At 35.0% G+C, this 13286-nt stretch overlaps 1 protein-coding gene across 1 annotated transcript in view; it reads right to left on the reverse strand.

The window, feature by feature from the left end:
* TNKS (tankyrase) overlaps nucleotides 1-13286 on the reverse strand; it is a 224016-nt gene that overhangs the window by 158120 nt on the left and 52610 nt on the right. Inside the window, exon 3 of the mRNA XM_007961676.3 lies at nucleotides 3427-3522. Coding sequence (XP_007959867.3) covers nucleotides 3427-3522 — 96 coding nt within the window. The remainder of the gene's footprint in view (nucleotides 1-3426; nucleotides 3523-13286) is intronic.

The raw sequence follows: 13286 nt of genomic DNA on the forward strand, positions 1-13286 counted from the left end.
TGTCGATGGATACGAAGACTGAATCTGGTGAAGCACACTTCCAAGAGAATTAAATGACTCTAAATTCACAAGGAAGAATAAAGACTGAAAACAACATACCTAAAAGTGAAACACTAGGGAATTCACTCAAAAAACTAAAATATACTCATAGAAGGGTACTATGAAGTTGTTATAAACTGAGGTTGTAGAAAAACACTTAATGCCTTTGGGGAACATTCATGTAACTAAATTTGAAAAATATATATTATTAAGCAGTTATAACACATTAGGCTGATTTGATTAAAGAGAAATAAGAGTGTGGGATACTCACAGAAGAAAAGATTTTATAAATAAAGTACACCAAAATGTTATCTCTAAGTAGCAAAATTACAAATGATTTTTCTTTTTCATCCTTTTCCTGCTTCTCTCAATTTCCAAATGAATGTATTTCTTTTACAATCAGAAAAAAAAGGCCAAAAGTATGTTACTTTAAAAAATTTATAATCAAAACACACAAAAACTGCTCTTCAATAACATTTACATAGGTTGTTTTTGACTTTTCATATCCTTGTTTAAAACAAAAAAATGAACAAACAAAAAACCTAAACACCTCCAAGTCCTTCAGTTTATTGACCAGAACTTCAGTCATTAGCAGAAAAACAAAAGAAAGCCTTCAAGATTTCTTCTAAGCCTATCATTCCCTTACTCAATAATTCAGCAAAGAGGATGATGAGACTCTCTGAGTAAGTCTTCTCATTTAAATACCCAAGTGTACTCTCCAAAACCAATGGCTACATGCTAGGGTCCCTTAATTGCAAAATGAAGGGTATACTGTTGCTTTGTATAGTTTTATAAAAAAAAAAAAAAAAAAAAGCATTCTTATGTATAAGAGGGTATTAGTCACATATTTTTAAATGTTCTATAAAAAGAGACTGTCAGGCAGACGGATCACATGAGGTCAGGAGTTCGAGACCAGCCTGGCCAATATGGTGAAACCCCATCTCTACTAAAAATACAAAAATTAGCCAGGCATGGTGGCACATGCCTGTAATCCCAGCTACCTGGGAGGGTGAGGCAGAAGAATTGCTTGAACCCAGGAGGCGGAGGCTGCAGTGAGGTGAGATCGTGCCACTGAACTCCAGCCTGGGCAACAGAGCAAAACTCCATCTCAAAAAAAAAAAAAAAAAGAGAGAGAGAGAGAGAGAGATTGTCACTTTGTTAATTGCCTTTAAGGAAAACACATAAATACTTACACACAGTTTAGGCTAATGCACAAAAGTAGTAACATAAAAAGATGAGATACTGGAAAGAGATTTTCAGCAGTAAATTCCTAAAGAAAAAAATTTTAAGAATGAAAATTTCACTCTCAAGGTAAGTAAGGGTACTACAATTACATCTGGCATAAAAATAAAGAATGATATATTACTCCGAATGATCTCTAATAACTCTAAGGCATTCCTTTCAAAAGATATCCTTTAAAAAAATTAATGTTTAATCTTTTAAATTTAGTTTTGGAAATAATTCTTTCACCATAATTCCACTGGAAAGAATTGCTTATTAGAGAACCTGTATGGTATGAAAAACATTTTGGGATACATTTCACCTAAGTGTTATTTCACTGCATTATATAACATGAATGTAGAAATAGAACTGGTTTATATTTCAACAAAATTAACCATATTACTAGACTTTTCCTTTTAAATCACATCTGAAAAGCTGTATATCATTTCCAAAAAAGTAGATATTCTTGAAACGAATAATCAACAAAATCAGTATTATGACCAAGACTTTCATATCTTCCTATCTAAGCAAAGTACAGTGTTAGATGGCTTTCAAATCAATTTTAGTAGATGTGATACTATCCTCCAGGAATCTTGTGTCTCCATGAGTGATTGTCCCAAAGCACTTTCCCAAACTAACAACATGCAATACAGTTTCCCCTGAAATTCATTACAAATTAGGAGAGAGTTTCTTGTTAATAACTTATATTAAATGTTGCCTTTTAAAAAAGTGAAAGCAGATCTAAAAGCATTGTCACATTAAATGTATCTACCAAATGGACAAAGCAGGTGTTGAGAGTTGGAGAGAAGGAAAGGTCAGAGGGAGGACATTTAGATATAGAGAGAGTCTTGCTCAGCATTTATAATCTCCCCCTGTTTCTATGCACTATATTTCTCCTTTGGTCACAGACCACTCTAAAGCTGTTATTGTTGCCCAGGGCTTTGTTAAGAGACTGAAAGGCTGTAGAATCTGAGCAGGCCCGAGGCTATGTATTTTAATTTAATTACTTAAAATTGTATATTTATATTTAAATTTCTTATCTACACTAATTTAAATAGGTTTATTACTCTAGTGTATGTTACTGTTATTCAGCAACTAAATACACTAATCTCTGATTAATTGAGAAAAATCATATTACTCTGAGCAATAATTATATTAATTTTAGCACAGTGCAAAGTTGTTTTTCTATGCAGAGCAATTAAGCAAAATTCCATAGATTTTCAAAGCTTTCTGTACATAAACATTTTCCCTTCACCTCAGTATTTTTGCTAAATTTTCACACCATGAACTCTAAATTTAAGAACAAAAGACGTATTTCCTTCAACCATGGGCAAATTTAAAAGGTAGTTAAAAGTCATTTACTTTCACAGAGCCTAAAACAATACTGTTAGCACTGCAGTGACAGAGGCTCATTACAAAGGTCAGTTAAGTAAAAGAGGGCAAAGGCAGCAGGACTCAGATGCTAAGAATAAAAACAAAAATAGATCCAATGCAGCATTTTGAGAATGAAGATCAATGAAAACACTTAGAGCACTATTTTCTATATTGTTATGAGAGATCTTTTCCATTCTAGCATTTCCTCTTTGCTGGTTCTTGGCATTTGCTTTAATAAAACTAATACTTAAGCCACAAATTTGCATTATCTTAAGCAAAAAGATAATAAATGCCTCAGTTAAAAACAACTTAGCTATCATGGTGAAAGTGAAAACACATGATTCAAGTATAAACGGGGTGGCGAGGGAGAGGCAGCGCGTATTTTCTTTAACTATCGATCCAAGGAATAAGGCAGCAGGTTGCCTTTCCAATCAAAACTCCTTTTATAGTCATATAAATACCCTTGCTTGCTCAACAGTAAAGGTCTTAAACAACTGAGAGGATGAGGTACAGAAAAATTATGATATAAACCATAAAAAGGACTAAAATATGAGTAAAAGATGTTATGATTTAATGCTATCATTCTAAGTAGACCAACAATCTTACTGCTTATGCTATGACAGCATACCAATTAATGAGACAGATAGCAAATCAATAATAAAGTAGTAGATAACGGCAGATATATTTGCTTAGTTTCATCAGTGAAAAGAAAAATTGAGCATAACAAGATTTTATAAAATCAAGTAAGGAGTTACACAGATATACTCATTTGGTAGCTCTCTGTGTTCTTACCTGTAAGGACAGCTTTGGCTGAAGGATCTGCCAGGTCCAGGGCTGATTTCCCATCAGTGTTCCGAATGTTTGGATCAGCTCCGTGCTGCAGCAGCACTGTGCAGGGAAAGCAGAAACAATATCTTACCTCAGGGATACAGAGATTATTTACTGGGAAGTGTCGTCTCGGCATGGTGTAGGCATAAACATACATTGCACAATTTTTTTCTCTTTCAAGAAAAAAAAAAGAAAAAAAGCACTGCAGCAAAAGAGCCTCTCCAGAGTACAATGAAGTTGGCAACTTATGGCACAGTATTATCACTGTGACTTAACATCATAAACACGAAACTAGAAAAATCTTGCAATGTGCAGTTTTGGTTTGCCTCCTTCAAGCAGCAGTATGGGAAGCTATGTGCTCGCTGGCTCACGCTGTGAAATATGCTAACTGTGAACCTGCCCTCTCTTTACTACCACTGTGGCTGCTTGTTGCTGCCGCTGCCTTACTGCTGAATTTCCAAACGCTTCCTCTCCTCAGAATAGTTATAATACTGTGCAAGCCTTTTAGTGGCTCACCACTTGCACATGAAACTCACCATAACATACTGGCTTGCTTCCAAGAAGTTTAACAGACATAGTAATGCACGTAACCCTGGTCCCCTGGAGTGGAACTGCAAAAAGGAACTGCCTCCTATACTCATTCTTTCCATCAAAAATGTTTAGAAACAGAAACTCAATCACTATAATATATCCTAAGGCATGAATGTAATGCCTGCCATATTGGGTAAAAAGTAGCTACTGGGAATTGTTAAATATGGAGGTTCCTACAAAAGAGAAAATCACTGTTGAAGTAAAATCCAGATATATTAATCCAAAACATTTATCAGCCACATCTGGTATGTGGTGTGTATACGTATGGAGGGTGGAGAGGGCATGACAGGAGGAGACTGTCGCTGTAATTCTAAATGATTAAATAAACAATGATTAAATATATGAACGTATTAAAAAGTTGTTCCAGTAAGTAAAATTCAGTTGTTAAGTTATGAGCCACTACCGTTGATGAGTCCCAAATTTTCATCCATTCATGACAGTTCCATGCTAAAGCACACACATTCTTCAGCAATCTTTGGAAGGTAATACTCATACATTACCAAGCAATAAGTCCTTCTGTTTACAAAGCTCTTCCTTTTCCTTTAAGGCATTAGCCATAAAATCAATGGCTTTGTTATAATGGACAAACAACAACCTTATCCAGAACCAGGACACAACTGCTAGGAAGGTGAGCCTGTGCATCTCATACATTACATATTGGGGAGTTTCAGACTTGGAACAATAAAAACCGGCTATGGCTTGAGAAGATGCAGTGAGATCTTACAAAGACTTTCTGTATTATTTCCTATGCAAATGCAAACAATGAACATAATTGTTTTCAGATGTTTATAAACTGATTCAAGAGTCAGTAGAATAAAACAGTGAGTGCCACAATATCAAAGTGTACTCTTTCATCATAATGGATACAGCTATTGTAACAACATTTTTTTTTAATTCCAAGAAGAAATTCTAATGTGAAGATTTGGCTTATAAAGCGTCTTTATAATAAAGCAGACTCAGGTATCAAATGCAAGCTGATAACTATATCTTTATTTAGTTGCTGAGTGATCACATGCAAAAGGGAAGAAAACAGAAGAAATAATAGCTACTATGAAAAGCAGAGTTTAACGGCATACTTCAGGAACTTCAGAACCTGCTTTAAACAAGAAGTAAAGGAATATTTTTATCTGAGTTTGACAACTGTATGATGGGAGCTTTCATTTTACAGTTTTATTGAGTGCTAGAAGTAAAATAGTGAAAGTCTGACTGTTTCTCCAAAGTCTCCTAAAACCTCAATCCTTCTTTTTATAACCAGTATTTTAACTATCATATCTTGCCTATTTTGCAATAGAAATCTGTCATTACAAGTTTAGTTGTAGTTTTGTTGTACTTTAGGTGACATTAAAAGAAGTTAACATTTACTTGAAATAGATGTTTTCTAAATATGTTTAAGTCATGCCTATCTCTTTAATTAGACCTGAACACAGACACATCTACAGCGAAGTAATGCAGCAACAGGAAAGAAGCAGCTGAATTTTCTAAACCAGATGCTGATAACAAAATTCACATCAGAAAATATTTAACCATATTTAATTTATCACATATGAATTAAAAATTAAAAACTCAGTAAAGTTAAGACTTTTAGGATAAGTAAGGTATCTAACCCTTCATTAGATCAGCAGGGGTCTAAACTTATCCAACTTTCATAAGAGGTTACAAGATTGCCAAGAGGACTGAATTAGAACATAAAGTGGTATGCAAAGGTGCTGGGCAGGGAGTTTGACAATCCCCATCAGCTCACCATAATATTTAAAACACATTTTAAAATGTGTACTCTTAACTCTACCAGTGACGACTAATTCCATGCTTTGCTTTAGGGCAGGGGTCAGCTAACTTTTTCTGTAATAGGCCTGATAGTAAATATTTTAGTCTTTATGGACTATTTGGTCTCTGTCTCAACTATAGCTGACCCTTGAATAATACAAGTTTGAACTGCATGAGTCCACATATATGCAGACTTTTTTCAGTAAAAGTTACACTGAGTGTACCTGTCTCTGCCACCCCTGAGATAGCAAGAACAACCACTCCTCGTCCTCCTTCTCAGCCCACTCAATGTGAAGATGATGAGGATGAAGATCCCTATGGAGATCCACTTCCACTTAATGAATAGCAAACACATTTTCTCTTCCTTGTGATTTCCTTAAAAATGTTTTCTTTTCTCTAGCTTGCTTTACTGTAAGAATATATAATACATATAACATAGAAAATATGTGTTAATTTATTGTTTATGTTATCAATAAGGCTTCTAGTCAACAGTAGGCTATTAGTTTTGTGGGAGAAAGTTACATTCAAATTCTAAACTGCACGTTGTTCAACAGTCCTAACCCCTGCATTGTTCAAGGGTCCTCATCCCTCCCTTGACTTTACCATTACTGTGCGAAAGCAGTCACAGATAATATTTAAATGAATAAGCATGGCTGCATTCCAATAAAACTTAAATGAATAAGCATGGCTGCATTCCAATAAGATCTTACTTAAGGACTTTGAAATTTAAATCTTATATAATTTACAAAATATTATTCTTCTTTTGATTAAAAAAATTAAAAAACATATAAACAATTCTTAGCTTGCAAGCCATACAAAAACAACAGATAGGCTGGGTTTGGCCTATGGACCACATTTGCTGAACCCTGACCTTGGGCAGCACTATAAATGTGGTCTATGCTATACAAAGCATATTATACAAAGTTCCATTCCCAGGTCTACGCTATACAAAGCATATTATACAAAATTCCATTCCCAGAACTGTTTATAATCCATCTACAATGAGATAAGAACAGAAACTGAAGGTATTTAGAACTATGTCTGTTGTTTCAAAATTACCTTCTCCAGTACTTCTTTTTATTTATATTTTACAAAATTATTGGTCTGTCATGCATTGGGGAAAAAAGAAAACCCCTCTACCACAGACAATTTGAGAAGCACTGAGCCAGGGCACACAAGAAATTCTGTGGGCCTCAGTTCTCACGATTTTTAAAATAAAGGGGCTAAACTTGATAAAGTGATCTCTACATATTTTAGGGGCAGTGTCAAATCTCTGATAATGCTTTTAAAGTTATAGCCAAAGACTTGAAGCATTAAGATCTAAAATCTTCAAAAAGTAAAAATAAAAAAAGAGTTGCTTCAAATAGACTCTCTTATTCTCCCACCCTCTGAATCAAAATGGAAAAAATAATAATAGAAAGGTTTTCATTTATCTTAACTCTTTAAAAAGAACAAACAAAACTAAAAGTTGAGACCAGCAGCACTGAAAGTTGTCAGATACATTCTTAAATGTCCCAAACTATAATATTCCCCAAGCAATTTCTCAAATAGAATTTCATTCTAAAGTGCCTTCAAATCTGATCCTTCACACTGTTCTCTATAGGGATTTATGTGGGACTATTTCCTAATACCAGAAGAATGGCACATACATGAGGCAAAGGTAACAACAGCTTTCAAGAATGCCACACTGTACTCAAAGTGGTGACATCTGAGACTCAATTCTGGATGCTTCAAAATTTGTTTTCAACACTCTGAGCCATCAAAGAGAATAAAAAAATGTGACCATTAACACAAAACAAAATTAGAAATTCATCTTGTAAAATCAGTATGCATTGATAGCACACTAATATAAAACAGATTTTTCTTAAAAAGTAGCACATTACTTGATGATATAGTTTATATCATCAATATATATATAGTTTATATATATATAGTTTTTTATATATAGTTTATATAGTTTATATGATATAGTTCATATTATTTTTAAAAAGTAGCACAAATACCTGAAGCAAAGTTCCCAAAATACACCAACAATGTACAAAGTAAGGTTTGAAAGAAAAAGAAGGAAACTGAAATCTGAGTAACATTCAGTACATAAATTCAAGGGTGCTATGGCCATTCACAAGGCCCCCTATACTATCTTTAACCACTGGGACATTATCAAACCTCAAATTCCAGAGAGTAGGTGGTTTCTAATTGTTTTACAAATGCATCTCAGCTCTATTTATCTCCTTTCGAGGTAAGAGGGGCGGAGAAAATGTAGCAGCTGGCATAGCAAGACAGTTAAAACTAAAGTAGGGTCACAAAATTCAAACACCATTTTCAAATGAGCTATGGCAAGAAGGACACACAATTTTCCCATTTCTAGTACAGGCATTTAGCCACGGGGAGCCAAATTCAGCATGTATTATTTTAGCTATATTGTTTAATTTCATCCTTTAAAACTATTAAAGTTAAGCATTTGCATAATTTTAATTATTGCAAATAAAAACAAAATATTTCTACATTCATACAAAGACTCATTCTGTTAAATTCCTAGAAAATTATAAAGTGCTATTACAATAAATTGTGTTTAACTGCAGGCATTATTAACTGATTTTAAAAGACAGAAGACATAGAGACAATGTGAATATTCCAAGCTAAAAATGTAGCAAGCTTTTTAGGGTAAATTATCAAAAGATGTTTTACTAAGTTTTTACTCTAAAATTATCAGCATCTAACTCTTTAAAGAGTACACAGATATACATTTATTAAATTGAGTTTCAAAAACGGAATCCAAGTTCCTTGAATTTTTTTAAGCAAAGAAAATTTTTAATTTTATAGAAAAATATCAAAGCACTAAATTTTAACTATAGTATAGCCTTCAATGTATAAGACTCTTTACCAATACACATGAGCTTTATGAGGTAAACTATTTTTATAAACTGGAATATATGATAGATCCTTGTGTTTATGCACACTCAATTTCTTCTACACAAACATGTATATTAAAATGGTATAATATTATATAATGACATAAGATATGCCATTATATTATACAGTATACATAGCATATATAGTATGGTACAGCATATATTATACAGTAATAATACAGTATATATTTATACATTATAGATTTTTTGAAAACTTTTATCTTTTCTTCCAAAATACACATTACTTATTATAGCATAAAAGTAGTCAAGCTAATGTATTTTTATTTTTCAAACTATCTGAAGTTGATTTACCACTAACGGTAAATATGAAAACTCAAGGCCGGGCATGGTGGCTCACGCCTGTAATCCCAGCACTTTGGGAGGCTGAGGTGGGCGGATCATGAGGTCAGGAGATCCAGACCATCCTGGCTAACAAGGTGAAACCCCATCTCTACTAAAAACACAAAATATTAACCAGGCGTGGCGGCGGGCGCCTGTAATCCCAGCTACTTGGGAGGCTGAGGCAGGAGAATGGTGTGACCCCGGGAGGTGGAGCCTGTAGTGAGCCGAGATTGCGCCACTGCACTCCAGCCTGGGCGACAGAGCGAGACTCCGTCTCAAGAAAAAAAAAAAAGGAAAAAAAAAAGAAAATTAAGTAACCAGTGCTATCCTATATAGAATGGCTCACTGAATTTAAATTAGAATTTAAATGGCACAATTTTCTGTTTCCAGTAATGGCAGAGTAGCTTATTTAAATCATCCCTTAGGCTGTAAACAATGAACAGAACTAGATTTGAAACAAAAACAAAAACACAACTTCTAAAATTATCTATGAGCTAACAAGACAGTTCAAGAATTACCAGCTGAAAGCTGAAAAGCAGAGGAAATTCAGAGGGTAAACATGTATGGAAGCTGTCATTGTTCTGAAGGCAATTATTGATCAAGAAAAATAAAATATGTCATTTCAATGTCTCACGGAATAAGGGGAAGAGCAATAAAAGCCCAGAGCCCCCCCAAAAGTAAGGACTATAATGAGACTGTTCCCCACGAAACAAGGGTGATACCTTAGGATGAGGACAAAGTGGATGTGAACTGGTCCTAGTACAGAATTATAGCTCTGGTTGGAAACTTTGTGTGCCTAGGATATCTCAAGCCTTGAATTTGATTTAAGGTGGTCCCAGATTGGCAATAACTCCTATAAATAAATAGTTGCTAAAATGTCCAGTGTATAACCAAGATAATGAGGCACATAAATAACCTAAAATGCAAAAGCTACAACTAGCAAAAATAGACAACTCAAGAACAGATCCATAAAAACTTCAGATATCAGAGGTACAAGACACGTATTACAAAAAGAACCATGCTTATTGTGTTTACTAAAAGACAAGCTGAAAGATCTAAAAAAGACGAAACTATAAAAAATAATAAGGTAAATTTATAAAAGAATTAAACAGAACTTTTAGAAATAAAAATGTAACAATAAAAATTTTAAATGAAACTTTAGTTTCCAGCCATAATGGAATAACTGGTATCAGACTAGCTTTCCCTCTCTGACATAAACATTATGAAACTGGACAAAATAGATGAAGCAACTAATTGCAGGCAGTAGCCAGCTGCAGTTATAAACCGTGATCCCTGAAAGAAGAGAAACTCACAAGATAGGTGCCATAATCACCCAATCTCTGCCTAAAACAATTTGCCAACCACATGAACACAACAGGAATCAAAGCAGAACATGGTGGTTACACTGAACTGAGAAGACAGAAATCCAAACTCAGCGCAGAAGAATTGGCTGGAATCTGTAGGATGGGAAACTAGAGAAGAGGGATCTGTGCAGATAGCAGGCCCCAGATGTCTGTGAAGGAGTCCCCAGGGATCACATGGCTGAGGTGGGCTGTACCTGTGCAGGACAAAACCCCTGAGGCTTATCTGGCAATAGCTGCTAAGGACTGAGAGCACAACAGAGTGAGTAGAGGTCGCAAGGTGCTAGAGAAAGAGCAGTGCTGAAAGAAATTGGAATTCTGGCCTTGAGAAAGTAAAGAGAACCTAAAACCACCTTGTTAACACACCTGGCGCACCTTAGCACCAGTGTTAGTTATGAATAAGCACCATGACCTAGAACAGAGAGCAGAGGGTCTACAAGGTCAAAACTATTTTTATAATAACATTAAGATATGATTCCCTTGTTTCATTATATTAACATTTGCACTAATAGTACAAAAGCAAAGGAGGATAAAACTACTGATAACACAAGCTAAGCATGGTGGCTCATGCCTATAGTTGTAGCACTTTGGGAGGCTGAGGTGGAAGAATTGCTTGAGCTAGGAGTTTAAGACCAGCCTGGGCAACATAGGGAGACCTGGTCTTTTCAAAAAGTAAACAAATGAGCCTGGCATGGTGGCATGCACCTGTGGCTCCAGCTCTTCATGGGGCTGAAGTGAGAGGATGGTTTGAGCCTCAGGAGGTGAAGGCTACAGTGAGCCATGATCACACCACTGCATTCCAACTTGGATGACAATGTGAAACCCTGTCTTACAAAACTAAAATAACACAAATCAAGGCAGTGCCATCAACATCTATTAGTGATTATTACATTCTTCACTATAAAAATGCAGTAAAAAAAAAAGGAGGGTTTCACATTAGAATGCCCCTGACGAAGCAGTAAAAGTACTATATTTTCTTAAATATTGATCATTAGATTTTTTTTTTAAATATCCTCTGTGAAGAATTAGAAAGTACATATAAAGGGCTCCCAAATTCATAGACTCTTCTGCTGACGTGGATATAAAATAACAAGTGTAATTATTTTATATAGTATAATACAGCATGTTAACAAGTTAGGCCTCACTTAGGAAACGACTATTTTTGATATGACAAATGGAGATCATTACAAAATCATACGTAGGTACATAGGCAAAGATGCTTTCCATGTGTAAGACAACCAATGGATTGTGATGTTACAGAGTGCAAAAGGTTATCTGACATGGTTTCAGATTCCACGTTGCAGCTAGCCACTAAGAAACTACCATTTGTACAGTTTGAATGTGGAATCAAAGAAGAATATCCACAATTATTGGAAAGGTTATTGATATACTCTTCCCTTTTCTAACTATAAATGTAGATCTTCTTCAGATATTTCGACCCCAAAAAGCCTATCAGAAAAGACTGCACACACAAGCAGATAGGAGAATCCTGCTATCTTCAATTAAGTCAAATATGAACAACATTTGCATAAATGTAAAATGATTCCACTCTTGGGACCTATTTTTTGTTTTGGAAAACAATTTTTCAAAAAATGTTATGCATGCTAACACGCAGTAAGTTTGTTATTTGCTAAATGAAATAATTTTTTAAACTTCTTTGTTTTAGTATCTAATACAATATGCATGACCCACATACAAGCTCTGTGGAATGCTCAATAATTTTTAAGAGTGCAAAAAAAGAATAAACATTTGAGAACCCGTGCCCTAGAATAAGCCCTGGTCTAGACACATAATACTTCATAAAGCCCAAAACTGAGAAAAAACTAGGTCTGCAGAAGAGACAATCTTAAAGAAACATCTTGGGCTTTCCACAGATCTGCACTAACAAAGCTTAAAACCAAACCTCCATAAGTTAAGCTTGATTTTAAACCAGCAATAAAGTAATCTGCTAAAACAAGAATAAAAATTCTTCAGAGGGGGCCGGGCACGGTGGCTCACGCCTGTAATCCCAGCACTTTGGGAGGCCGAGACGGGCGGATCACAAAGTCAGGAGATCGAGACCATCCTGGCTAACATGGTGAAACCCCGTCTCTACTAAAAAAAATACACAAAAAAATAAGCCAGGCGCAGTGGCGGGCGCCTGTAGTCCCAGCTACTCTGGAGGCTGAGGCAGGAGAATGGCGTGAACCCGGGAGGCGGAGCTTGCAGTAAGCTGAGATTGCACCACTGCACTCTAGCCTGGGCGACAGTTAGACTCCGTCTCAAAAAAATAAATAAATAAATAAAATTCTTCAGAGGAAGTTAATAAATATCACAGAGTGACTACCATGTCCACTATTGAATAAAAAATGTAAATTAAACATATATAAAGAAAAATGTGATCTGGTCAAGAAAAAAAAAAAAATCACTAAACATCACACCCAGGATAGCCCAGATGTGTTAGGGTTAGTTAGCAAAGACCTCAAAGCATCAAATTATAAAAAAGTTCAAAGACTTAAAGAAAATAAATTCAAAGAATTAAAGGAAAGTATGGTCTTAAGAAGTGAAGCACAGATATACTCTGATAATCAAGTGGGAAATTGTAGAACTAAAAAGTTGAAGGACTCACACTACCTAATTTCAAGATTTATTATAAAGTTCTAGTAATCAAGACAGTGCAGGATTGGAATAAGAATAGATATAGATACAATAGGACTTGTGAAATTATTGGAGTTGCAAGTAAAACTAGCTGCTTTGTGTTATGAAGCATGATTTCTAATTGAAAAACTATGTTATTCAGACTTGGGTATGTAGACCAATGGAACAGAAGACAGTTCATAAATAAACCAACATATAGGGAGTCAATGACTTTTCA

Source organism: Chlorocebus sabaeus, chromosome 8 (genome assembly GCF_047675955.1).
Source record: "Chlorocebus sabaeus isolate Y175 chromosome 8, mChlSab1.0.hap1, whole genome shotgun sequence".
NCBI lineage: Eukaryota > Metazoa > Chordata > Mammalia > Primates > Cercopithecidae > Chlorocebus > Chlorocebus sabaeus.